We start from the raw sequence: 27,812 nt of genomic DNA on the forward strand, positions 1-27,812 counted from the left end.
CTATCTGTTACAACTAACCCCGCATATGGGGCAGGTTGTAACATTTCACCTATCGCCACTCGGTGGAATTGTTCAAGAACGGTAGGTCCTATAAACAAACTTTCAGTGCACATTTGTAGCAGAGATATGTATGTTACTTGTATAAAAATATGAGCAGTAAACTCAAATGGTTTGAGAAATATTTAGCCAAAACCAAAAAGTGTTACTTTGTGCCCCGCGCTCCCCTACTTAAACCATGAGTAGTTAATAGTGCATTTTTTGGGGACTATTTATAGCTGCAGATTTAAACAAAATAAACTACAGTGCCCATGTTCAGGTGACCAGTGCATGGGGCTCGTTAATGTGCTTTTAATAGTTTTTAGACAACACTGCAGGGGTATGCTAGCCTGACGTGGTCATACTCAGATTCTAGTCAGAATGTGAGTCTGAAACCGCTCCATTGGGCTGTGATTATGGGGCGTGTTCCAACCGAACCAGGAAAAAAAATGCCTCTGCATTCATTGGATGGACCTACAACCAATCAGAGCAACGGAACTCAACTCAACTGTCAACAGAACCGTGTTTTAGAACTGATATAGAACTTATATATATATATATATGTCAATGAACAGAACTCAACACTGTGTATCGTCTCCATAGCAACCACTCTTTGCACAATGCATTCTTCTAACTTCCGACTTTTAGACTTTTTTGAAGCTGGATATATCATTTGTTGCATGTAAATATAAATGTGGATAACGTTAGTGATAGTGACATGCCTGCTACAGTCGCATTTCTAGAGATGAATCGGCGAAAACACGTTTTATTTCTCTGATTCATGGCTTTGTTCTAACGACGCTCTCTCTATCTCTCTCCACCATATAACGCTACCGTGCTTTCGGGCAGTTGTTGAGGCTCCTCCGCTGAGGATTTTAAAATGAATGCGCTGTCGATATCGTCTGTAACAGACGCGATGGTGGAATCTACACATCTCAATTCTCCAGCGGCAGCCACCTGTTGTAAACAAATTCAACCCAAGCGTTCTTTGGTGACGTGGTTGATTCTGTTACTGTTGATCATCTGTCCGACAATTTGATTGGTCCGAACAGATCTTGTTTGGGCAATAACTGCTCCTCAACGGAGCAAGTCCAGACCGAACTTCCTGACCTCGAATGTTGTGGGCGGGGCTAAGTTCGGCTGGAATCCAGGCTAGGGGTATGCTATATTAGACTTTGTCTACACATTTGTTAGTTGAATCAATTCATTGTTGGTTTTAGTCTTTTCACGGGATTTGTTGAATAATAACCATATGATATCACCAGACTTATCCTTTAAGCACCAGGTTAAAAACAAACAAGAAAGTATTTTGAGGACATGGAATATGTTGTAACAGCAAAACCACTGTACTTTAATTTGTCATACAGTGACTCTGCTGTGTGTTGCAAAAACGTGTGTCCATCGCCTCAATCAATTACAGAGCCAGAAAGAAAAACATGGACCGCTCAACATTTCCTCACTGATTCCATGTGAAGACAGCCTGGAGATTATATAAAAGTCAGATGCTGAGGAAGAAGAGCAGAGATGAATGTCGTGGTATTGTTGGCGTCCCTCAATAGGATTGTATTCGACATCCTACTGTATAGAGGTGTGTCAGAACATCTTCCCTTCTTACCAAGATGATGATGAGGATGATGATGATGACACAGTGAAACAATTCTGCAAGGTCGGCTCTGAGAAGCACTGCCTCTTCTTTTTAGCCTCTGGTCTCATCTGAGAGATTAATCAGCTGAAAAGAAATGCATGGAGAGAGCAGGAAAAGTATGGCACAAAAAGGTAGAATGCATTATACATTAGGTTTTCTCATATTTATATTTTCAATTAATGGAAAATGTAATTTCAAATTTGACTCGGTGCAGCTATGGTAGCACGACAAGGCTAGTAATGAGGACATCAAAGCATTTCCCTCCAAACCTGAAACTGTTTGACTTCCCTGTATTCAGAGACATCACAGCTGCATGCAGCTAGATTCATACTGGTTTGGCAAAATATTATGTCTCACCTGTAGGATTATAAAAAAAAGACATGATCTGGAGTGAAGAGGTCTGGATCACACAGTTATATAGTTATAGTTATAGTTTTTCTGTGACTGAATGGAAATAGTCTAGGGTCCCCAGACATGAAGTGTGTCACTTCTTTTTCTGTGTAAAGAAAATCTGCTGTAAGTAAAATGTTAATCCAGGAAAGCCACACAAAGAGTGAAATATTACTGGACAGTGATAACTTTATCTTCCGTAGTTTAGACTAACAAGTAACATTTGCATTTTGCAAGTGACAGTCAGCTGTTAAAGATTAGGTGTGTACCAGACCTCATCACTCCAGATCCTGTCTCAGTTGTCCTTTCTATTAAGGCACCAGTTTGAGCTCTGCTTCGGCTGATATGCAGGTATTTCCTCATTTTGTACGTTGATTTGCACTGTTAGCAGTACTATACAGATCCATGGTTGATTTCCTTGATGCACAGACAGAAAACGAGTGAACGTGCGGATAAAGTGCAGATGGAGTGCAGGTAACAAAAAGGTGAAAAGGCTGTCACGTTCTTACGTGTGGATGATATAAGCATGACATCATGTGATTGAGGAGCAGTGTTGTTATCTCCGGTTGGCTTGAACGACCACAGAGAAAGACTGTATCTTAAATGCTGCACTATTTTCACCAGCTAGTTGCTAATTTTTTCAGTCTGTTATTTTTGGTGCTAGGCAGTCAGTTTATCAAAGCTTTTCTTTGTTAATAACAGCTGCCTGTTCCAGCTAAAGGAGACTAAAAGGCTCCGTATAGAGCTGAGGGGAACTGCAGACCCACTGCTAATATAAAGTGTATAAATATTGATTAGTGCAGAAGTAAAGTTTAGTTTGTGCTAATATTACTGTCTGTTTCCAGACATCTCCTTTAACAAATCCGCAGATATGAGTATTGCGAGAGCCTAAGTGAAACCAGGGCTCTGTTCCAGAAGTAAGAAAACCTCCTTCAAAATCCCATTGACATTTATCACTATGCTAACTAAAAAAGCAGCCTTGTAATAGAGTATCTCTCAACAGTGTGCTACTTGACTCGCTTCATGAGTTGAGATAAGGTTGCTAGTTTTTTCAAAACTAACTTTAATATTAATATTCAATATCAATGTTTTTAGCAGGCTTTGACAAACACCATTTCCCATATGCCCTCGGCGTTTGTGGGCTGAACATGACGGCTTGACAGAAGAGATCCATGAGAGAGGACGTCAACGTTTAACTTTGTTAAGAGGCCCACTTATGCTTTTTGGGGTTCCCCCCGTCCTTTAGAGTGTTATATAGTGTTTTGTGTATGTAATAGGTCTTTAAAGTAAAAACAATTAAACACATTTCACGCCAAAGGGAGCTTTCACTCCCACAGAAAGGACTTATCCTTAACTGCCTGAAATGCCTCGCCTGCATTTGCGTCACAAATTCCTCATTTAGTGACATAACCAATTAAGAATGCCCGCCCAGCAGCACACTCTCAAAGCGGAGGCCAGCCAGACGAAGATTTAAATTTCTTATAGCAACTGCTGTAGTGTATGGCAGTTTGTCTCAGAATATGCAAAGTAAACCCCACAAACACGCTTCATTGCAACGCTGAATGCACTGAGTTACGGAAGATAGTGGAACAGAGGCTAGCCCGTCGGTGTTGCAGCACATCCCACAGAGCCACTGTTCCTTTTCATTGTTTCTGTAGATTTCTGTAGTTGCCAAAGCCCACCATAGGTAGAGAACCCTAAAGCCACATTACGCCTGTTCTTAAAGTCTCTTCACTGGCTCCCCGTTTCATATGGGATTCATGCTCCTGGATACAGTATGTGGCTGAACTACTTCACCCATATTCCTCAGCTCGCCTTTGTTCTAATAAGTTAAATTGTCTTTGTTTTTTATGTCATTGTAAAGCACTTTGTGATTTGATCTGAGCAAATCTGAGATCTGAGAAAAGCACTAAATAAATAAATTTTCCTTACTCAATAAAAAAAATATTTTATTGACCTTCATAACTTCTTAATAGAATGGCGATAAACTGGATGTAAATCTGTATTTTCTCAAATTAGTCACACCAGGGAGACCAATGAAAGCTTCAGGAAAGGTACAGTACTAAAAATGTACAAGTGCCACAAAATCATTAATATTTTTTCCAACTCTAAATAAGTCACTTAATAAAACCTTAAAGTGAAATAAATACATTTTCCAAGTTATAATCCTGTGCCCCTATGTTAATTGCTCACTTATCTCTTGTTATATAAGGCCAAATATATGTATTGTATACATTTTCTCCCCACTTTCTTCTGTACTTATCTAAGTGACTCAAAGAGTGTACACATAAGGTGTTTAGGAGTATGACTTGGAAAGATAATTTGTTTTCCGTTCATTCTTGATGTACACCTTGACATTCACAAACATGATCTCACCTTCTTTGCGCAAGAAACACTTCCAAAGGCAGAAGCAGAGGGACATGACCAACAGGGCAGCCACTGTAGTGACTGAGATCAGGATGGTGAGAGCCGTCCCAACTAGGAGGGAGAAAGACAGAAAAATTATGAGCAGTTTTATTATCTGCCATAACTATATACTGCACAGTGTGTAAATCCTAGCCTTGCAGAAACCAGATTAAATGTCATGATCGGTGTTGGCATTTGTGTCTGTGTATTATAAGGCCTGTGCTAGTCTGGACATTGCTTTCTTTTTTATGGACCATCACTGATTAGATTTGAGATTGAATCTACTGTATAGTGTCATATGTGTCCTCCAGACCCATGAAGCCAAGGTAAACTAAAAGTTATCAGCAAACTAAAGACATGACAATCACACATACTGTATACTTATGAGTAAGAGAAACACTCGCTGCATTAAAACTAATGCTGATCTGGAGGTATCCTTAAATTATTGTCACAAAGAAAAACAAGCTATATAGACATAAACATCACTCAGGGGGTTACAGTCTGCATAGTCTCGCTTTTTTTCAGACCCTCCTCCAAAGCGCAATGGAGGAGAGTCTGACTACGGTCTGCATGACTAAGAGTCAGTTTAATCGCAGATAGATTATCTCTATGGAAGGGGCCAAAGTAGAAAAAAAGCACATTGTAAACCAAAGATTCAGTAAAAGATTCACTAAAATGTAATACATTACATTCTAGCTTTGTGATATTTATTGACAATGCCTGACGAGGATCTCAGATTGAAACATTGCTTCTGTTACATTAAATGTACTGAGAGATAGCAGATCTTTTCTCTGACTGTGTTTGTTTTGATCCAGCATGTGTAAAAAAAAAAAGAGCCTTGTATGTGGATGCTAGGCACTCTGTTGATGCCCTTTATAGTCTCCAACAATGTCTGCTTCCTTTCGTATTCTCTGGTAGAAGGCTTCTTTTTTCAAAAAGATCTCAAGTGATGATGACATCAAGTACGTTTGGAATATGCCAAGGAAAAATAAAATAATAAATAAAATAAACAAGGCTATCAAAAGCTTTGAGGTAAAGTATGTCATTTAAGCAAAAGTTCACTGACACCAACTCACTTTTAGTGTTCATGGATACAGCAATTGGTGACTCAAGCCCTTTGTGGTGGACCAAGCATTTGATGGACACGTCTTTCAGCAGCCCAGATTGGACAGTCAGCGTACTGATGACCAGAGTGGTCCCATCGCTCTGTGGAAGCTGTGTCGTCACAGGGGGGCCCATGGTTCTGTTATCCCTCTCCACGTTCCAAACTATCTCTGTCGGGGGGCGTGACACTGAGGTGCAATTGGCTTCGATTACACCTGGCGAGGTGGTCTTGTAGCTCACCTGAGGTTTTGGCAGGACTGTGAGAATCAAACAGAAAACGCTAGAACTATCACAACACACTGGCACACATTTACAAACAAACAAGCTCATACTGTGGAATACACTGTGCTAAGGTATTAATGTATTCTTCCTTCGTTCTCTTTTGCTGTGTTAAAATACACAAGCCAGAAAACTCTGGAAATGCTATTACATAAAGATCAAACACTAAGGAGGACTGGGATATGAAACTTATTATTTGAATCCAGAAATTGGCCAAAATTCAGATTGTAGTTTAGTTTGTATTTGTACATCTTCAAAGCGTCTTTGGGTAAATTGCTAAGATGATAACTGGGAAAAACCTTGAAGCCTTGGATAAGATGAGAAATGAGAATTCCTGCACACTTAAGATACATAAGTAAATCTGTGGCTGTTTTCAATTTTCTGTTCTCGGGGCTGAGCGAGGAATGTGATGCACTGGAACTGAGAACATTTTTGTTGGCAAGAAGACGTTCAGCCACAGATATTTAGCCCTCATAGTTTCCGTGTCTTCTCAGAGTTCTAGGTGGTAAAAATTACTACCGGTCTGGATTGTATCAGATTTCGGGGCGAGTCAAACCACAACAATCTTTACAACAATCCAAACCATAATGTCCTGTGAATGTGCACAAAGCTGGTGCGAAATTTGGCTCTTATCGAAGATTAAATTCCACAGTTTTTCCTCACTATGAAGCTCCATAAAGCTAAGGGTAGCTGCAGATTCGTGTGATAATTGTCAACCCTCTTTCACATCACCACATTGTCATTTGATACATTGGTATTATAAAAATATAAATTGCAGCCATTTTATGTAAATAATCTGTATATTTCTCCCACCACTGACATCTAATGCGGTCATTTCATTGCATGTAAAACTGAACTTACTGTCAGACTTATTTGTGGCGTGATGATTTGCGTGATGATTTGCAGTGCAATTGCATTATAGTGCAAATCAGGGTTACTCATTTTGAATACTTCTCTCTAATTGCTCTTGCAATTTGTTCTTTTAAGATGTTAAACCTAGTATGACGGTTTAATTCTGTTACATCTGAAAGACAGATTTGATTTTTATGACTTACTCCATGTTGTGAGACCATGTACATTCATGTGTTTCAGCTATGTTTCAAGCATAGTGTTTCAGCTATTCAGTTTGTGGACAGTGTGTGTGAGAGTAGGAGTAAAGGAGGGGGCATCACATCATGGGATGAGGGTGGAAGACTGTTGGCAGCAGTACGAAGTAAGAAAAAAAACATTAATGCTAACCGTGCTTTACTTCTAGAAACACCTACTGTACTGTACAGTTCAATTTCAAACAAAAGCACATCTGTTTGTTGAGATAACTGTGAGAGAAAGGGATCGGGAGAAAATGAGTAAAGAGAGAGAGAGACAAAGCACAGAGAGAATGACTGTCTGGCTGCAAACACTGACACAGTCATGCATCAGGACCTCCCTCCCTGCCTCCATCATTCTTTGAAATGGTCCATTCTTCACATGGACACACTGTTCTGTATTTGCGTGTTAACAAATCAGTCGACAGCTATGCCTTGCTATATCATCTCAGCAGCTACAATCGGGAAGAAAAGATCCATATTCCTGTCTAAATCCCAGGGGTACCTGTCTTTCCTGCAGACACAAAGTCCAAGTTAAGACTGTTGGCACTCGCAAGCATGTCTGACTCCTTCATTTTCCCCACAAGATCCTGTCCCAGCTCGTAATTTACAGTAGGACATATTAATACACAACCACCGCCCTACAAAAATGTGCATCTGAACAACTCTTACTTATATTTTAAAAATTCTGCCAGTGAGGTTAACACAAACCTGACATTATTGTGAAACAAAGCAGCAAAAGATGGATGACGGTATGACAACAATAGCATTGACAAAAAAAAAAAATTCATCTGCCCTGAATGTCAGATAGTGTTTCGCCATTTTTGCAGCATGGCTCTATAGGGATGGAAAGGTGGGTCAGTCTGTTGGTCCAACACTTCTGTCTGGAGAAAAATATGTCTTTTGATTGACTGCCATGAAATGTGGTGCGTAATTTGGTAACAGACATCCAGTAAGACCTCTATTAACTTTGTTGATGCCTGGACATTTCATTTAGCGCTACAAACGGGTCCAAATTTCAAAGGATATCTCAAATAATTGCATGATGCTAAAGTAAAGAGAAATGTCACAGTTTATAACATCACGCACTTTATTGTACATAATATGCTCCTCCCAGGTGGAGCTCAAATTTTCCTCACCCATTTTGTTTCTGCCATACTTATAAAATATAAAATGTAATACCATATTGTTTACCATAGATGGCGAGGCAAACCGTGGAGGTCTTCGGTCCGTCGGGATGTGTGTTGTACAGACACGTGTAGCAGCCCTCATCCTGGATGGTGACAGGCTGGATGGTGAGCTCACTGTGGGACAGGGAGGCACTCAGCCAGACTCTCCCCTGGAACGTAGGCTCTATCATGGGGTCGCTCCGCTTTGCAAAGGAGGCCACCTCTGTGGATTCTCCTTGTGCAGAATTGTGTCTCCATATAATCTGCTGCACCTTTTCAGGCAAACCGTAGGAGCACATGAAGGAGGCCTTCTTGCCACTCACTGCTGTCTTGTTGCTTTCAACGGTGACTTGTGCTGGGAGTAAAAAGAGCCCACCATCCAGCGAAAAAAAGAATGATGGATGAGGAGAAAAAATAAGAAAAAGAACAGGGACACAAAGGGTGAAAAACAGGACAATGCCTATATTCAGAAAAATGAGGCACCCAAACACAAACCAGTCACTGGAATCTGCAACAGCTGTTTCTGCTTAGAAAAATGAGCCCTGCTTCTCCCACTGTTCCACATCTCTTTATTACCAAGACTGGCTGAGGCTCAACAGGCTCATCAGCTTGTGTTTAAAGGTTAGCGGCATCTGTATTCACATATTTTCCCAGTAAATCCCCACAGAAGATGGATTTTGAGGTTGTAGGGAGGAGTACCTATCCCCGGAGTCTGCTGGAGAATTGGTTTTGTGTCATTTTAAAGGGAGAGTGCAAAGGGCAGGCTTCCAAAATAATTATAAGACATTCACATTATATTGTTTAAAACATAATTACGAGCAGCACAGTGGGAAAAACTGTTGTTCCAACAGTAATTCTCACCGACACTGATCATTACTCAACCTGGCCTCACATATATAGCCGCTTTCCGACCGGAGGGATTTTTGCAGGGATAGGTGCTTTTCCCACCTCGTTTATGACCTGTGTCACAATAGCAGATTTACATCCTGGCGTTAATCATGGGCTAAAAAACTTATGTTTCATCTGAATCTTTCCTGTCAGGGTTGAATATAAGTCAGAGACCCACACCTTGTTGTTTTTGCTTCATCACTGCATTACTAGCTCTCTCAGAGGCATGCCTGTTGTTACAGTACATGGCTTTGACTCTTGGCACTGGAGATACAGGAACCAAAGCTTCTTTTTTTTAAATGCTCTTGATAAAGACACAACTAAACTCCCTTTAACAAAGAATACGTGTTCTTGCTTGTGCTTAATACATCAAAAATCGAATTATCAGACTGTAAAGTAGATATTAATGTACTATATCTTTTTAAAAGCATTTTGGGGCATTTTATCTCTTTGTTAAAGTCAACAGTAGGAAGATGACAGAAAATTAGGGGTCACTACTGAACTACACCCACTAGAGTGATCCTATGTACTCAGGGTTGGATCTTGTCTAAACTGTAACAAATTGCTGTTCTTGCATCCTTCTTGCAACAAAATCAAAGCTTCAGTCAATAATGGCTTTACTCACAGGTAACAGTGAGGCAAGTCTGTCCCTGCTTTGAACCGGAAGGATGCATGTCAAAGATGCAGGTGTAGCAGCCTTCATCACGGAAGCCCACCCTGCGGATGGTGATAGCCGAGGTGTCTTTCGGGGAAGGGGCGAGCTCCACATACTGCTGTCCACTCACACTGTCTCTGTTGCCAGGTTGGTAGCTCAGCAGGGTCTTGTTCTGGGCATCCAACCAACGCACCTGCCTTAGAGACTCCCCTCGTTCCCTAGAAACACTGCACATCAGAGTGAAGGGCTTCTCCACTGGAGCTTCCAGACGCTCGGGTGCTGTTACCCTGCCTGAAACATCTACCAATATAAAAAAAAACATTATAGTGTGACAGGAGTTCTTTATTTGAGTTTTACCATGTCTTCTTTTTGTATAGCAGACTCACCCTGTAGTCTTCCCACCATCATCAGGAGTAAACACACATGCAGACCTTTCCTACAGGAGGCCTGGATCACCATCTTCTTCATCGCTCATTTAACAGGGAGGAGGAAGAGTGGTACTGAGATGTGAGAGTTATCAAAGTCAGCACAACATGAACTCAAACCCTATAATCGCCACCGTCGCACTAAATGCTTGCTCTTGTGGGAATTACTGGAATTGTTAGGTCTTTGTAAATTATAGAGTGTGGTCTAGACCTACTCTATCTGTAAAGTGTCTCAAGATAACTATTGTTATGATGTGATGCTATAAATAAAATTGAATTAAATTGAATATAATTTATACTAGTGACCCAGCAGGGATACAGGAAGAATTTTGTAGAGCAAACCTAATTTTTCTCTAGTCTGCAGAGCCAACTCAACTCATGTGTTCACTAGATGCTGTCCAACCCATTTTTATTGCATAATAAGGTCCAGAAAACTATTCAGTGGGATGCAATGCAAAACGTTGCCTCAATTGCTATAACATCCCAAATATAAAGATTTTCAAATGAGAAATAGATGAGAAATAAGTTAGGTATCCGTAGGGTTCGAAGTTATCAAAGCTCTTTAAACATTTGAACAGATACAAAAAATGGCTTTAAAACCTAAACCTAGGGGGAATTCAAGATAAACACAACGACTTGCAAAGAACTTTAAAAAACACAGAGCCAGTTACAGAGGAAATACAGCAATTGTATGAAAGTTTCACAACTTTTTATTTAATGAGATAATCTGTAGTTATTCAAGATAATTGAGAATAACTGAATTATCTGATATAGCCTACAATTTATATTCCCTGAATTATACACCCATGAGACTGAGACACTCACCTCTACTTGTCCTGATGCAAAAGGTAAACGCCAACTGTTGAATATGTTCTACCTCTGCAACATCTTGCCCGTCCTTATAACCCAGCAGTCGTCCAGACCGAGAAACTATTTTTCCTCCTCCGTGTTTTCTTTTCTGCGCACCAGCAGCACAATGAACACCAGCCGGCGTCAGCTCCAAACTTCAGTTGACTGGATGGATGCTGAAGAGTTCTGAGTGCAGGCAAAGCCACAGCGCAGTTTTTGGCTCACAGCGCCCTCTAGTGTCGCTTTTGTGTGTGTTGCTGTGGGACAGGTGGAGATGTCAGAATTATAGGTCAGAATCATTGACATATATGATGTTTGATTCCACAGTTCCTGTTTCTACGCTTAAAGAGTTGCCGTGGAGAGGCCTTGTGTTAATTATGTTTTCCTTGTGGCTAAATGAAAAAAAAAAAAAAAAAAAAAAAAAAAAAAAGGGGGGGAAAGGGGGGGGGGAAAAGAAGAAAGGGGGGGGGGAGGGGGGAGAGGGGGGGGGAAGAGAGGAGGGGGGAGGAGGAAAGGGAAGGGAGGGGGAAGAGAAAAAGGGGGCCGGGAAAATCTTCAGGTCATAGTGACTCATGTTGCAGTAGGCCATGTGTTGAAAAAAAAATGCAACTGAGAACATAGGCTAGTCATTAGACAAGCCTATAGGCTTAGTAGGCTACTAGTATAGGCCCTGCAACTTTTAGTTTCAACTTTATCCAGAGGAAGAAATCTGATAGACAAGAACATACATTCTTAGAAAATAAATAAGCATTACATAAATGTGTAATGCATATGTATGTATAAAATGTATTAAATGTTAGACATATCTTATTGTAGTAGCTTGTAGTTAAGGCTATCTGCAGTAGTGATAACAAAAAATACAAACCAGTTATGTAAAACAACCTAACATTAACCTATAAACTCTTCTAGCTTTGGCAGAAAATGTTATTAATGTAGCTAGGAATATCAACGATTCAGCAAAAACCCTTACAACGTTAAATAAAGTAACTAAGTTCCACAGTTTATTATTAATCAAAAATATATTTACAAATGTTTTAAAGTATTAAGACATCTATTAAATCCATAGACTGTTAGTCTATGATTAAATCTTATAAATTACTTTTCCGTTTTTTGTGTGAGGCGTCACAGTTTTGCGACGGAAATGTGTTCGTCGGACTCATTTTGCTGACGTACTAACATGGGCTACTGTCTGGTTGTAACTTGACAGCTGAACAACAAATCCTCCTAAGATGAGCGAACATTTCAATGCTGATTTTTTTTTTCATACCAACATGAACTGAAATTGTCCACGACCCTGCTACACCTGTACGGTTAGTTTCTTTTGCGGACTAAAGGCCGTTTATACAAACCTCATCATGTCGTTTCTGGTGGACTCAGTCATCATGTTCACCTCACAGGTAACGATGAGTTTGTACAGTCGACACGTATTTCTTTCACTGAACAAGAATATCCAGCGCATGTAAGCTAACGTTGTGTTAACTGTTATCTAACGTTACGTAACGTTAGCTCTGTGAGTATCTTGAACTACGTTCTTGTGCGTCCTATAGAAGTTTTGATATGTCTTTAATATCAATTCCAAGGTTTGAGACATCTTGAAAGTAGTCAACTTGTATTTTTCACAATTGATTACACCCATATCTAATACTGATACAATACTACACTTCACACGTCAGCACAATGTGGATTATTGTGAGTGACTTTTAATTGCCTTTACACATCTTTCATGCGTAAATTCATGAATTGATTTCTTACTTGGCTCTATACGTAAATAGACATAGCTACAGTATTAAGATAACAAAACAGGACCAACCTGACTGATTCCTAATGTACTGCAAGAATGGACACGATGTGGATGAGAAGTTGTGGCCCAACCCAGTCTCACGGCAGTTCGTGAAATGTTTTAGTTTAATCTTTGTGCATTATGAAAGTACTCAATGCTAAACTAGCGAAAAATACTGTTAAGTATATTGCAACATTTCTGATCAATGTCCATCAGGTAGCATGTTACATACAGTAACAATGTTCCAATCCTGTTTTGTAATGTGATGTTGAATTATGCAAACACTTTTAAAGACAAAAAAAAGGACTAACAGGTAGCGATAATAAGCGTTAGCATCGATACTAACGCTTATTATCGCTACCTGTTAGTCCTTTTTTAGGTCAATTTGTTTTTGGATGTGTGACCTAACTGTTGTGCTGAGGTGTAAGTTGGTAAAGAGGCAGGGAAATACGTGACAACGTTGTTGAATATTGCAGTAACACTATTCCGTGATAAATGTGATAAATAAACAGATAGTGAAGTGTACTCAGTTCTGCCTTTCTGCTGCTTTTAGTATACTGATAAAATACAAAAAATGCTTGTTGAATTAAAAAAAACTGAAGGAAAATTATTTTCAGCATTATTTTATTGAACAAATTGAACATTGAACTGAACATGAAAGGCACCATTAAAAAAGAATGATAGTTACATATTGAACTGCAGTTTTCTACTGATACTCTCTTTCATCTAACTAAAACAATCCCTTAGTGTCTTTTGCTATGTGTTTATTGTGCAAGTTGATATTGTACAGGCCTACCAGTAGGCCTTTTCACACCAAACATTTTAACTTGTCATTGGAGGAAAAGCATTAAACATTAACGGTGGTTCTGTTCTATTCGACTGTGCCAGTAAGCCATTTGATCCCTTCTCTACTTCCTCAAAATAATTCCCATCCCATTTATTCCAACATAGGTGCTGTTCTTTGGATTTGGCTGGTTATTCTTCATGCGGCAGCTGTTTAAAGATTATGAGGTACAGTGTTATCACAAAGCATTTATTTACAATGACCACTAGGATGGATGTGTTGACTACTGGCCCAGGCATAATAATGATTCCAATGAGAAAAACACATGGGTGCATTTCCAAGTCATCACCAATAGAGTTGTAGGACTAATCAAACACTGGAAGTCTTGATTGTTTTTGTGTTTGTTGACAGGTGCGACAGTACATTGTCCAGGTGGTTTTCTCTGTCACTTTTGCTTTTTCATGTACCATGTTTGAGCTCATCATCTTTGAGATCCTGGGTGCCTTAAGTACCAGGTAAGTACATTTTTTTGTGGCCTATAACTGCGTTTTATTGCTGTTTTTTTGCAGATGAAGAATTTTAACCCTCATGTTGCTACAGCTCTAGGTATTTTCACTGGAAGCTGAATCTGTATGTGATACTGCTGGTCCTAATCTTTGTGGTGCCTTTCTACATCGGTTACTTTGTTGTCAGTAACATACGCCTGTGTAAGTTGACTCTGGGTATTGAAAATAAAATACTGTTACTAAAAATGATTGATGCTGTTTGGCAGATGTTATTTCACACATTGTGTCACAGAAAGCTGTATTTTTGTGTCTGTGTAGTGCAGAGACAGAAGCTTCTGTTCGCTTGTATGGTGTGGTTTACCTTCATGTATTTCTTCTGGAAGTTGGGAGACCCATTCCCCATCCTAAGTCCAAAACATGGTGAGTGTGCATCCTTCTCCTCTCTGGGCCCCTTTATGCCTCGTTTATGACTTTTTTTCTAATAATGTGAGAGTCGCTGTTTTCAGTCTGTTGTTGTCTTTTGTTTAGGCATCCTGTCCATTGAGCAGCTAATAAGTCGTGTTGGTGTGATCGGAGTCACCCTCATGGCTCTGTTGTCTGGGTTTGGTGCGGTCAACTGTCCCTACACGTACATGTCCTATTTTCTCAGGTGAGCTCAGCCTGTGGTTTTCTCAAACGTTACCTTCAGCAGCCATATCACACAGCCTGGTAATCTGAGTCTGCTTATGCATCAGACATTACTATCCCCAATCACTTCCTTGTATTCATAACACATGCTGCCATTGCTTTGATGCTTCTGTTACAGAAATGTAACAGACAGTGACATCCTTGCTCTGGAGAGGCGACTGCTACAGACAATGGACATGATTCTCAGCAAGAAGAAACGGTGAGTAAAACAAGTGGATGTATTATCATTGTCTTTTTTTAATAAAATGAATAAAACACATTTTTGTGCCACTACAATTTTGTGTGCGTGTGCGTAGAATTGCCATGACACGGAGGCAGATGTACCAGCGTGGGGAAGACCAGAACAGACAGACAGGATTCTGGGGCATGATAAAGAGTGTTACCTCTACACAATCAGGCAGCGAAAGTATCCTTTACACTTATATTCAGTATGGTCCCAATAAGTCACCAGATAACTATGCACTAATTGTCCACATTATTTGTAGTCAGCCTTGACTCCTTCCCCCCAGACCTATCTCTGATCCAGCAGGAGGTTGATGCTCTAGAGGAGCTGAGTCGGCAACTCTTTCTTGAGACTGTGGACCTGCAAGCCACCAAGGTAACACACACACACACACACACACACACACACACACACACACACACACACACACACACACACACACACACACACACACACACACACACAAACTGTGCTTCTTTCTATAAGAAGCTGGGGCATATTATCTTTGAAGTTATGTGTGTTAATCTACTTTCTTTCCATTGCTTTAGTTCCTGTATACGCTTTTTCGTTTATGCAGCTTTCCACCCAGTTCCTTTCCATGTCTCTTTCCATGCTATTTCTTCACTCTCCTGTGTCATTTCTGTGCTGGGTGTCTCGTTCCATTCATCAGTGGGTAGTTGCCAATCATGCTGGGTTACTGTGGTCCACCACCTGCTATCCATATTTCCTCTGTTGTGTGTTTGTACAGTCCACGTTCTGGCTCCTCGTTCCTATTTTTTTTCTTTGTATGTTTTTTGTATGTGTGTTTTGTGTGTATTATGTTATTATTATATGTATGTATATATATATTATATATGTATATATGTATGTATATATATATGTATGTATGTGTGTATATATATATATGTGTGTATATATGTATGTATGTATGTATATATATATGTATATGTATATGTATGTATGTATATATATATGTATTATATATATATATATATGTATATATATATAATTATTATGTTAAATAATGAATAAAAGATTATAATATATAAATAGAGTATATGTAATATATGTTAAATATATATAATATTATGTATATAATATATATATAATATATATGATATTGTTTGTATATATATATATATGTATATGTGTATGTATGTATGTATGTGTGTGTGTGTTGTCGTTGCAAATGAGAATTTGTTCTCAATCGACTTACCTGGATGCAATGCAAATGAAATAGATGGTTTCATTTGCATTGAGAGATGATTTTATGGAAAGTACCCCATGCCAATCTCTAGGTATGGTGAAGGGTATGTGATGATGTGGGGGTATGGTGAAGGGTATGTGATGATGTGGGGGGGCTATTTTAATTCCAAAAGCCAAGGGAACTTTATCAGGATGCATAGTATCCTGGATCCATGAAATAACTGGCCTTTAAAAATAAAAATCTGCCTGCCTCTATGGGAATTTAACATAAAGGTGTACTTATTTATGCCCCCTGTATTTTAAGGAAGAACATTTATTTATTTACGATACATTATTCATTCACAAAGAAAATTGGTGTACTTAAAGATTGGATTTTTCCTCATTTTTTTTAATTAAGGCATTAAGATTTGCAAAAGATGATTTTTTTATTCCTCTTTTTAGTCAACTTTAGCATGGGTGTCCTAATTTTTTCACGACTGTAAATTATATATCTCAATCATCAGTAGCGAGTTGGAAGAATTGGACAAGCAATTCCAAGGGCCTGAATCCATACAGTGCAATACTGTCAATACTGTAAATAGTCTGAAAAGTTGGTACATGGGACCATAGAAACAGTGTCTGGTAAACAGTAGTACAGTACAGTAAAGGTAGTAAATGGGACCATAGAAACAGTGTCTGGTAAACAGTAGTACAGTACAGTAAAGGTAGTACATGGGACCATAGAAACAGTGTCTGGTAAACAGTAGTACAGTAAAGAATGATGATGAAATATTACATCCATAGATACTGTATTCTAATTGGTTCATGCTCCACGCTAACTGGTGACAATGAATCTCTGTATCTTGAAACTTTCATGATCTAAACATGGAATATTGTTTGTCTGTTTCCATACAACCATGTGTAAAAATGTGTATTTTGATCATTGGTTGTGAGTTTTGTGTCTAGAGTTTTGAAAAATGACGTCAAGGTTCTGAAATTAGTAGCAAAGTGATTGTAAAAAACTGTAAGTAACAAGTTCGCCATATCAACTTAACAGGTGATGATATGTCAACGTTGTGTTCACAGCTTTTTTCTGCTCCCAAGTGGCCAAAAACATCAGTTATTACAAGTTTAAGCGTACTTATTTAGTGGTATGTGTCTTGATTTGCACAGTTGATAGGTCTGATTATTTTATGACTCCTATATAACTTGTGGTGCAGTTTCTTTAAATATCCAAGACGGTCTGTCCTTCCTGAGAATCAGTCAACAACGGCCTGTCTCCCAAAACAAATTCTTAATTGCTGAATGTTATCAGTTTGGAGCTGTCTTAGCTGGCAATCTGGATACAAGTGTGGATGATTGATTGTGTTTTCCTTCAGTTATTATGCACCTCTTGTGTTTGCAGTTTGCCCCTCCCCCACCTCCTCAGTTGATCATTACAGCAGGCAGTGTGGTCAGTTCTGCTGAGGAGGGCATGGGCCAGTCAAAGATTATAGAGCTAGTTATAAGCAGACCGGAAAACTGAAGAGGACATAACTGACGTACACTTGAGTCCTTTTTTTCTGACGGAGGTGCAATGGAACAAAGCTAAAAAACTCTTAATTCAGCAGTCTTAATTCAATGTAATTGTGTTACTGTGAGGGAGCCCTCTGCCATTATACAGAATAATTTGATTAAACGGTAATATAAATATTATTGATTAATGCTGGTTTGACCTAGGGTTGGGCGATATGTTAAGATTTTCCAACTGGCCACCGTCACCCCAACAACACCCCCCAATAAACTGACAAAAAAAAACAATCAGCTATGTACTCAGCCAATCACGATATATTCGTCTTATCGTCCAACCCTAGTTCAACCACACCAAACCTAGCTAAACTTTGCAATCTCTAACCTAACACAGCATTTTCCATGTGTATGCCTAAACTCTGTGACATAATACAAATCTGTTTCTGTACATAATGTCAAGAATTTCCCCTTCTGCAGTTTGAGCCAGGTTTATTGCCACTATATATTATCACATGCAGTATTACATCATAGGACCTGATAAAAGAAAATTAAATAAAAGATCAAATTTTGATCGCATGCTGTCAGGTCTTTTGGCTAATAACATAGTTCATAAAGATCGGATGCAAAAATCCTCTGGAAATCCTAAATCCTAGTTTTCACTCAAATCAGTGCCTGATTACATTGTTTAAACTGAAATTTTAGGCTATGCCCCTGACTGCCATTACAGACATCTATGTACACTACACCCATTTTGATTACCCCTTTTGCCTACATGCGATAAATGATTAGCTAATTACCAAATTACCACCTTTCCTTATCTTTAGGAGCGAATTGAGTACTCCAAGACATTCCAGGGGAAATACTTCAATGTCCTCGGCTACTTTTTTTCCATCTACTGTGTTTGGAAAATCTTCATGGTGAGAACATGAACAATTGACTGCTACAGTCCAGTTACATAATCAAATTTTTTTTCTTCTTCTTTTTTTTCTTCTTCAAAATGTAGTTCAAAAATGTATTTTAAAAATCTCTCTTCTGTCCATCACAGGCCACAATAAACATTGTGTTTGATCGAGTTGGAAAGACGGATCCAGTGACGAGGGGTATTGAAATTACAGTGAACTACTTGGGCATCCAGTTTGATGTAAGACACAAACACACACCTGCAGAATAAGCACATGTCACACTGCATTACCTCCTGTAAAGATAATTGCTGTTATCAGCCCATTATCATCTCTCTGCCTGCTTTCTCTGCAGTGAACCTGATCGCCTTCAATCTTTTCCCATGTTGGCAATTATTTGATTGCATTATATAGCTCACACTCACAGAACATTTTGTTTAAGTGTAAATAAATAAATGATGAATGCAGATCGTAAGTCCTCTGTCCCTACTAATTTATCATAGCTTTGTTTTTCATATTCTCTCTTTCTCAGGTAAAGTTTTGGTCCCAACACATCTCTTTCATCTTGGTGGGAATAATAATCGTTACATCCATTCGTGGCTTACTTATCACCCTCACTAAGGTAAAACTATTGCATACACGATACATGTTGAAATGGCTACAGATCTTGGGGCAAATAAATCTGTGAGATAGTTCAACGATACTGTTTAACCAAAGATTTAATGCTTCTTGGTTTATAGTTCTTCTATGCAATATCAAGCAACAAGTCCTCCAATGTCATCGTGCTTGTTCTCGCTCAGATTATGGTGAGTGCGTTGCTTTATTGTTGTCTTATGACACGGAGCACAGTCTGTAAACAACAGGTAAAAACCGTAACTTTCTCCATCTGTGTCTCACTCCACCAGGGGATGTATTTTGTATCATCCGTATTGCTGATGCGTATGAGCATGCCGCTGGAGTATCGCTCAATTGTGACAGAGGTTCTGGGAGAGCTGCAGTTCAACTTCTACCACCGTTGGTTTGACGTCATCTTCTTGGTCAGCGCCCTGTCCAGCATCCTCTTTCTTTATCTCGCCCACAAGCAGTCCCCAGAGAAACACATGGCCCTCTGATCCCATACATCTTTTCCCAAATGGATGTAACTCCTGGCCCCTGGGTGACTTTGAATCTGGATTTTTTTTTTTTTTTAAATATATACATATGGGCCATAATTATCTGGACTGTCTGTTCCTGAATCAGGAATGGCTGATTGCTGGATGCAAGTGATGGGGGACTATTGGAGCACATTAGGAAACAGCTTTGAAAGTGGAGTTTTTCGAATTGAATCTAATAGAACAAATATTACTATTAGGAATGTTAATTTTACCTGCAAATGCAAACACTTTGTTCTTTGTGCTCTTAAATTCTCATTATTTTGGCCAAAATTATATTTTCCTTTGTTTTGTCTAAACACACTGGAGCTGGACTGTTCACAAGATATCCCTGCTTTACTCCTACTGAGGTGTAAATGGACTATATGAAGAAAAGATCACTCATGATCTGCATACTGAAGCGAATTGTCATTTAATTGGGAACAAAAAACTTAATTAAAATAGTATGTCTTCATTTATTTGAGTTTTATGGAAATATTATGTACTTTTATTTTAGAATTGGGAACAACAAAGTTTAATTTTTAGAACATTAAATAAAGGCATCTTTGCATAAATAAGTACAGTATTTACTGGGAGCATTAATAGCTAGAAAGAACAGAGAAGCTCAGATCACAACACACAGGCAGTGTGACTACAGCCCCTTTGAGCTTTGTAGGCTGTAGATATCTTAGTAACATTGGTGATCTCAGGTTTGGGAGACATTGCACATTAGTCAGATCATTGCACATCTACGGTAAATCTACTGTCTGCATCGAAAGAAGACAAAGTATTAAGTAAGAACATGTTTTTTTGTCTCCGCCCTTTAATACACACGCTACTATCATGCAATGGTTGAGATATTGATAATGAATTTCAAAAGTCTTTTCTTTTAGAGCTGATTTGTTTAAAAAAAGGGTGGATCAACATTAGATTGACAAAGGCCAAATCAGGGAGCGTGTCCTTTCTGTGGCATCTCAGAGTCTCTCATCGATACTGTCTTGAGATAAAGAAGATGTGGTCTAGAAGAGAGAAAAAATAAAATCACAATTATTTTAGACAAAACTAGGTTGAAAAGATAAACGAGGAATGACATGATACATGCAAGTTTGCTAACTGGCACAAAACACAAAGTATAGCTGAGGCTCATGGGAGGCTCATTGATTTTGCAGGTATGTGGTCATAAACCAAAGTATTAAACCAATTAAAAGTATGACCTGATGATGGGGCTAAAGAAACATCTAGAAATCCCCAAAGTTGTTCCAATTCATCCTGAGGGGGACAGAAATGTATGTGCGAAATTTCATGGCCATCCAATAGTTCAAAGACATTTCACTCAAAACCACAAATGTTCTCCTCATGGTGGTGCTGGAGGAAAGGTCAGAGGATCACCAAAGTCATTAGGATTCATTGTCTGAAAAACATGGATGTCTTTACAAAATGCCATGGCAATCCATCCAGTAGTTGTTTAAGATATTTCAGTCTGGACCACCACTGACCAACAAACCCACATTGCCATCCCTAGAGCCACATGGCTAGTTAAATATTACCTGTGGGCATTTAAAAAGCACCACTCACCCTCTTTCTTTCTGGTTCTGTTGGGTTTTCAGGTCTGGCCTCCTCATGCCTCTCTACTTCCTCTGCAGTAGTGTCTGCAGTGTGGATCTGAGCATAAGATGTTTCCCCGAGGAGCAGCGGTGTGATGGCCACTCCTTTAGCTTTGAGTTGGTCATAGACGCTCTTTTTCGCCACCAGAATCTCCAGAGAGCTGCCACTGTTGCGGATCAGTGCCACCGCCTCCTCGTGGCTGCTCTGCTCCACATTTACTCTGTTCACTTCCACCACAATGTCGTCATCCTCCAGACCTGCCCTGTCAGCCGCTCCACCCTTCACCACCTGAAACAAAGTATGTGTCACCACTTTGATTTGAAATGGTAATTATTAAAGGGCGGGCGTTCATTCTTACCTCCTTGATGTACTGTCCAGGCACCCCCTGGATGCTGTTAAGGTGAAAGCCATAGCCTGCTGAGGTCTTCTCCATCTTACACAGTTTAGGCTTGAGCTCCTCCTTCCTCCCCTGAACAGGTGTGAATGGTCGGACAGGAGCAGGTAAATTGAGGGCCTCTGTATAACTTGGCGGTGAGCTGGAATCCATCTCCTCCAAGAAGAGCATCGGAGACACTTTCCCCTGTGAGGAACACAGCAATGACATTATATAGCCTGTCTGTGGTCTATATTCAAGTTTGACAGTGGCACCCGGACACACCTGCTTATACATTTGGTCCGTGTCTTTGTCCACCACTAGGAGGCAGCATTTGTTTCCACTCAGCCTGATCTTGTCCACAACCTGCTCATGGCTGCAGCCGTCCACCTCCTTTCCATCCACAGATACTAGTCTGTCCATTTCCTTCAGACCTGCTTTTTCTGCTGGGCTGCCTCTGTATATATCCCTAATGAAGTGGCCTGCATGGAGTTAATGAGCACACTGTTAAAACACAGCCTACTCTCTGCGTTAAAATACCAGTTATTTCTAATATTAACAAATGGCCTTGCCTGTTAGGTTGATCTCCTCCTTTAGCAGAAAGCCATAGCCATCAGGTCCTTTGGTCATGTTGATGACACGTGGCTTGTGTGGGAGATACTTGGCTGTGGCTAACCATGCTCCTATCTTCATACGCATGTTCTTGTAGTGTCTGTCTGTTTCCTCGTCAACCAGCAGGAACATGATGCTGCTGCCAGACAGCTTTATCTTGTCCACTACGTGTTCGTGTGTGGAGCCCTCTACGCTCTCCCCGTTGATCTCCAGCAGGCGGTCGTTGACATTGACCCCGGCCCTGTCAGCCACGCTTCCTTGGATCACCTCTGTCATGAACAAACCCTGTTCACCTAGAAAAGATGTTATAGAAGATAAAGTGAGAAAATATCCAAACAGAGATATTACACATTAGCAACATCTGGCAATGTGTGACTAGCAACTACTAGTAGCCTATAACACACCCGAATCTCCGACCAAACTGTCGGTTAAGTTGCATTGTGGGTTATGTAGGCGCCAGGTTTTGACAAGGGAGAAGAATGTATGGAATAAAAAAAAGACGATATCTCTGTTTCTGCTTGAAGCCCTGTTTCAAGCCTGTGTCTCCCTCGGGTGTAGTGTGGTTTGGTGTAGTCAGTAGTGTGCTCTTTTGCACCTGTAACCATACCTAATAGTGATGTCACGAGGTCCTGGAGTACACTTGTACAACACTGCAGCAAGGTTAGAAGTTCAACCACTGAAGGTCAGTAAAACTCTGAAAAAGTCTGATATAAAGACCTAAATGGCGTACAACAAAAAAGGTGTCTTTCTGGGGGAGAATATAAATGAACCAATTTCAGATTTCACCATCTTGCAAACCCAAAAGTTGTTCTTATTAATTACTTGCTCCTAATCTACTGTATAAAGAATTTTGAAATGTTTTTAACCATTAATAAAGCCATTAGTTGTAACCTTATTTTATCATCCAGTTCCACCCCACATAGTAGTGGGTAGATAAATGAAACCGGTTTCTTTGTCCGTCATCATTTAGTGCTTTTTAAAGGTTCTCTTTTTTTTTTAGAGAACCTCCTAGATTGCAGATGCCTAACCCTGCCTCCTCAGCTCACCTTTGACTGAGCGAAGAGAAAACCCATAGCCTGAGCTGGACTTAACCAGGTAGCAGAGTTTGGGTTTTAGAGCCTGTTTGGCCACACCATTGGCAACTGGTGTGCTCTGAGGGTTGGACAGGTCCAATCCCTGTGCTTTGGCTAGCATGTAGGAAGCTTCATCCAGGATGTGGAAGGTGACTGATGCTCCGCTGTTTCTCACCTTGTCCACCACCTGTCCCGGGGGAACACAGACACAGCAGAAGGGTTTTAAGAAAGATGCCTGTCACAGAATAATGCCATCAGACTATGAAGTGCTCAAGAGCACCTTGGCAGTGCCGAAGAGGTGAACTGGCATCTCTCCAGCTACCAGTCCACACTCTGTACTTCAGTCTGTACTGGTACTTGAAACAGTGACCCTCCGTTTCCCAACCCAACTCCCTACGGACTGAGCTACTGCCACCCCCAAACCTCTTTTCCATCTATATTTCACTAGCTCGTTTATTTTTTTTCGACTCCTTACTGTTCCTATTTCATTTTGGGTCTTGACACACATTTATCGATTATCTATTCTTTATTCTACCTACGCATCATTTCCAATTTTCCATACCACTCTTGTAAGTAGTAGCTAAGACATCTTAGCAACGGCAAGCTAATGTTCACAGACACGAGGCTCCTGTCTTCATAACATCAACCATCTTGAAGTGCATGTCTCTTGTCTTCATCCAGGACCACAAAGTCTTGGACTATTTGTGTGTGATTCAATGTAGATTTAATGTCTCTTCTTGTAATGTCAAATATACTAAACTAAAAAGGTCTAAGTAGTGAGTAGACTGAATTTATGGTTTTGGCTCACTTTAAAGGAACAGTGTGAAGTGTTATAGTTCTTTTTAGTCCATATTTAGTTGTTTACTACATATTATCATTTCCTGGGCTCCATATTATTGATTTAATTAATGCACTGTGGTTAGTCCACATCCTACTTACCTCTGAATGGGACAGTCCATCAACAAATGTTCCATTGACCCGCAGGATGCGGTCTCCATCTCTCATGCCAGCCAGTTCAGCTGGACCTCCCATTTCCAGGCAGCGAATCAGGTGACCCTCCTCACCCTGCTCCACCCTTAAGTAGAAGCCAAATGTATGACCCGGCCTCTTGGTTAGAGAGATCACCCTCGACTTGTACCCAGCCATGTCCTAAAATGAAGGAAATGGTTACATATATACAATCACAAATACTATATTGTCTTTTACAGTATCTGGCATTTTTTTACTGAAGTGAACACAATTTGCTGTCTATAGTTAGTACATTCATCTCCAAATATGACCAAAATAAATTCAATGACAAACAAAAATACTTTTAACATATGCTGTAGACTATAGGCATCTTGAAGCTGTGATATACATAGATAAACGAGACATATAGACAACAGTAAAGTGCTATGTTGAATATGTTAATCTAACCCTTCAGTAAAGAAGTAGCTGCAGTTTTTGGATTTATTTATAACCTTAAAAAAAATCCGTCCTCTGTCTCCCCCTTTTCCTGACACCACTGTCACCCTTTAAACAGGAACTTACTGTAATAGCAGATAACCCTTGACCTAAATGAGCCATAAAAGTGCTGAAAGCTTCAGATGAAAAGTTAATCTTCCATGTCAGCACTCCAGTGGCATTAATGGTTAACAGCAGGTACAGCTGACTGTGGTGAGGACTCTCCTTTAAAAGACAGCCTGGACTTTAAATTCAAAGTAAGGGATGTAACTGTAATCATCTTATTATTGCCACACTAAAAGGTCATAAAGGATGTGTGTATGCCTTCTGACTGGCATTGTTATTGTAGGAAACCGTATTTATATCTATGGTAGGATAGCGTTGCACCTTCATGTGATGTGTGCATGATGACATGTGCTCCAAGTACAGTTCATGCAATTTATTAAATCTTAAAAACCTTGAATCCTCATTTTTCCCCTAACCTTTCTCCTTAGTATAGTAGTTATAGTTTAACTTAAAAACCAACATTTATTACTGTGCAGGAGTGTAACACATGTTGCTTGTGTTAAGTGCAATATTCAAACCCAAGACTTTTATGACCAAAATATAGAAGTCCTATATGTTATTTTTACAAACATTTACCCATTGCCATATTGAATGTCTGAAAACTTTGGAATGTCCTCTAGAATTTAAAGTTGTGGGGGTTTATGCAAAAGTTTAATGCAAATTTGTAAAGATGCCCACAAGAGGGCACTTTAGACATAGGCTTAATAGATCCCGTATCAGAATTACATTTACAAACACCTCAAGATAACTACATTGCTTTCATAAAAGTCCTCTCATCCACCAAGTTTATATAGTAGAAGAATTTATATTGTACTGCATGTTTGTGGTTCCCAAACTTTTAGGCTTGTGTGACCCCTTAAAACTAAGCAATTTATACCTGCATCCCTTTATCAGCTCTGTATTTTTTAGACACCTCAAATGGTAAAATGATTCAGTTATAATAAAAAAATACTATATTAGAGGAAAAGAAATTAAAACAACAAATGTTTTATTCTGGTTCTCATGCCTGTCCATCGTGCCTATATCAAAATCTGATGATGTAATTTAAAAAAATGGCCTTTCAATGTTCCCTGCTTTATATGTTAAATAATGATATAATATGTGATCATAAATCTCAGGTAAAACTATAAACAGTATAGTAGAGTGTTTTTTAATTAAACTCACCAGCTCGTCTGTGCTCAGTGTCCTAGTCCAAAGGAGGAGCTCACCTGTCACTACCTGGCGTTAGCTAATGTGTGTTCAACCTGTCTCCTCCTTCTCCCTCCTTCCCCACTCTCCCTCTCTTTGCAGGGACTTTGACGGGCCAAAGGTGAGCCTAAAGGCTGAGTTATTTAACAGCGTCTTGTGTCAGGAATGTCTCAGGAGGCGATGGCCTTGTACAACCCGAGAAACAGTCATCTGCTTGGTGGTCAAAGGTACATGACGCAGGTGGCAATAAGCATTGTCAGGAATCATGATTGCATCACAGTCAGCAATACATCTAGGGAAATGCATCATGTGTAGACATTTGCATAAATCTTATTGCTGTAAATCTGTTTTGTCTGAGTTGTGGAACAAAAATCAGTATGCAGTTAAATCTACTGCAGATCTTAACACTATCACATTACTTTAAGCTATATTGAGCACAGGAACACAATATAATTTGGTGTGTTCTTGGTGTACCAACGAGCATACTTTCTTAACATGAAATAAAACTTATATGCATAGAGCTTGGAGAAACAGCCCTACAATAAGCCCTACCTTACAGAAGGTTGTGTATGTTCAACTGTTTTAGTGAGCTGATAAATCAGTTTCATGGTCATTTAGGAGGCTGTGGTTCTGTTGAATGGTATTGTGGTAACTGTATATTTTAATTCACATTAGCTCTTTATTGTCTCACAGGGGTAATGTACAGAATATGCAGCAATGTATAAACCAAAAAACAATTCAAACAACTCGAGAACAAAAGCAGCAAAAATTGAGTTTTTTTACTCTGTTTTGCATGACAATGTTTCTTCTAAAACATGGAACTTAAGACATCATGTAGAGACAAACCATCACTGACACATCACTGATAAAAAAAGCCTTGATAAAAGTAAATCAAACAACATCCAAAATGTTCACAAAGTTCAGGGTGTAGTTTAGTTCTCCGGGATTATGGTTGCTGTGGTCGATAACTATGGGAGAGTCCTTTGGTTATAAATGGCTTATTGCGATACTGCTGTTCTTGGGATGGGACAAAGGTGACAAAAACTCAACCAAAGCCAAGCACAACAAATCTGCAAACTGTAAAAGTTAATTCATTACTGTGCAAGACTTGTTTGTAGCATGGTTCTGATTAATAATTGCTCTCTGAATTCGATTAACAGGAGTCTGATATTATCCTTTCTTTCCAACAGCCTCCAGGGAGAATAATTATTGCACTCTAAACCCAGATGTAGTTGTAATTAAACTTTTTAGTGGTCACTACTTATTAGGGCCCGAGCGCCGACAGCGGCGAAGGCCCTATTGAAACTGAAGGAATTATTATTGTTTCTTTCTTTCTATTCTTTTTCCCGTCAAATGAATTGGCTTTTTGAGGGGCTTACCATATTCAAAAATTCACCAAATTTGGCGGTCGCATCAAGTCTGGTGAAAATTTACGTATTTTAAGGGTTTCGGGAATAGGTGCACAAAAATAGCTCGCTAGCGCCCCCTAGAAAGTTAAAAAAATTGAGCCCCTGCAGTGCGTTTAACGTAGACTCACGAAACTTGGTACACATATGTAACATGTCAAGATGTACAAAAAACGTCATTAGAGCCATACCCTAAACCCAACAAGAAGTCCGCCATTTTGATTTCAAAGTTCGAAATTAGTGCAATTTTGGCCATTTCCACATGTCGTACTTTAACGAACTCCTCCAAGAGATTTCCGATCAACATAAACGGTCTGTGCCATCTTAAGAGTTAAAATGAAAATTTTAAAAAAACTTTTCGTCATAGGGTGTGGCGTGGCCGTAGGCGGCCATTGTGCGCGCTACGCCACCG

General features: G+C 39.6%; 3 protein-coding genes across 5 annotated transcripts; 1 reads left to right on the forward strand and 2 right to left on the reverse strand.

Moving 5' to 3' along the window:
- Nucleotides 1–1,359: 1,359 nt before the first annotated feature.
- zgc:113337 (uncharacterized protein LOC503741 homolog) lies at nucleotides 1,360–11,120 on the reverse strand. Of its 3 annotated transcripts, none has more exons than XM_039817226.1 (7): nucleotides 10,908–11,120; nucleotides 10,044–10,116; nucleotides 9,628–9,957; nucleotides 8,140–8,469; nucleotides 5,554–5,838; nucleotides 4,448–4,549; nucleotides 1,360–1,765 (listed from the first exon to the last, which is right to left on the reverse strand). In XM_039817226.1, exons 2-7 carry the CDS (start codon nucleotides 10,114–10,116, stop codon nucleotides 1,758–1,760), a joined length of 1,128 nt encoding a protein of 375 aa, XP_039673160.1. In that variant the 5' UTR covers nucleotides 10,908–11,120; the 3' UTR covers nucleotides 1,360–1,757. The 3 variants fall into 3 exon arrangements, with proteins under 3 accessions (XP_039673160.1, XP_039673159.1, XP_039673158.1); XM_039817225.1 differs by having other exon boundaries at nucleotides 10,044–10,119; XM_039817224.1 differs by having other exon boundaries at nucleotides 10,044–10,157.
- Nucleotides 11,121–12,077: 957 nt separating this feature from the next.
- On the forward strand, nucleotides 12,078–20,408 carry si:ch73-390b10.2 (Golgi pH regulator). Its single transcript, XM_039817228.1, has 14 exons — nucleotides 12,078–12,328; nucleotides 13,663–13,722; nucleotides 13,907–14,010; nucleotides 14,096–14,202; nucleotides 14,320–14,421; nucleotides 14,530–14,650; nucleotides 14,807–14,887; nucleotides 14,985–15,094; nucleotides 15,198–15,286; nucleotides 18,430–18,522; nucleotides 18,651–18,746; nucleotides 19,037–19,126; nucleotides 19,245–19,310; nucleotides 19,410–20,408. The coding sequence occupies exons 1-14, from the start codon at nucleotides 12,287–12,289 to the stop codon at nucleotides 19,614–19,616; spliced, it is 1,368 nt and encodes a 455-aa protein (XP_039673162.1). The 5' UTR covers nucleotides 12,078–12,286; the 3' UTR covers nucleotides 19,617–20,408.
- A 31-nt stretch (nucleotides 20,409–20,439) lies between these two features.
- On the reverse strand, nucleotides 20,440–26,074 carry pdzk1 (PDZ domain containing 1). Its single transcript, XM_039817227.1, has 8 exons — nucleotides 25,971–26,074; nucleotides 24,237–24,446; nucleotides 23,271–23,484; nucleotides 22,185–22,517; nucleotides 21,898–22,094; nucleotides 21,598–21,819; nucleotides 21,210–21,527; nucleotides 20,440–20,653 (listed from the first exon to the last, which is right to left on the reverse strand). The coding sequence occupies exons 2-8, from the start codon at nucleotides 24,441–24,443 to the stop codon at nucleotides 20,609–20,611; spliced, it is 1,536 nt and encodes a 511-aa protein (XP_039673161.1). The 5' UTR covers nucleotides 24,444–24,446; nucleotides 25,971–26,074; the 3' UTR covers nucleotides 20,440–20,608.
- Between the last annotated feature and the right edge of the window lie 1,738 nt (nucleotides 26,075–27,812).

This window comes from Perca fluviatilis, chromosome 12 (assembly GCF_010015445.1).
Source record: "Perca fluviatilis chromosome 12, GENO_Pfluv_1.0, whole genome shotgun sequence".
In the NCBI taxonomy this organism is placed as follows: Eukaryota; Metazoa; Chordata; class Actinopteri; order Perciformes; family Percidae; genus Perca; species Perca fluviatilis.

Bases quoted from the DNA above. Each gene is read 5' to 3' on its own strand.
- zgc:113337 (XM_039817224.1), bottom strand. From the start codon at position 10,125: ATGAAGAAGATGGTGATCCAGGCCTCCTGTAGGAAAGGTCTGCATGTG. The intron at 8,470-9,627 runs GTGAGTAAAGCC...TTTTACTCCCAG, and splicing joins GACTTGCCTCACTGTTACCT to CACAAGTCACCGTTGAAAGC. The intron at 4,550-5,553 runs GTGAGTTGGTGT...TCTCCCTCCTAG, and splicing joins TGTATCCATGAACACTAAAA to TTGGGACGGCTCTCACCATC.
- si:ch73-390b10.2 (XM_039817228.1), top strand. From the start codon at position 12,287: ATGTCGTTTCTGGTGGACTCAGTCATCATGTTCACCTCACAG. The intron at 14,203-14,319 runs GTAAGTTGACTC...GTGTCTGTGTAG, and splicing joins TGTCAGTAACATACGCCTGT to TGCAGAGACAGAAGCTTCTG. The intron at 18,523-18,650 runs GTGAGAACATGA...TGTCCATCACAG, and splicing joins GTGTTTGGAAAATCTTCATG to GCCACAATAAACATTGTGTT.
- pdzk1 (XM_039817227.1), bottom strand. From the start codon at position 24,443: ATGGCTGGGTACAAGTCGAGGGTGATCTCTCTAACCAAGAGGCCGGGT. The intron at 21,528-21,597 runs GTAAGAATGAAC...ACTTTGTTTCAG, and splicing joins CTGGACAGTACATCAAGGAG to GTGGTGAAGGGTGGAGCGGC. The intron at 20,654-21,209 runs GTGAGTGGTGCT...TCTCTCTTCTAG, and splicing joins CAGAACCAGAAAGAAAGAGG to ACCACATCTTCTTTATCTCA.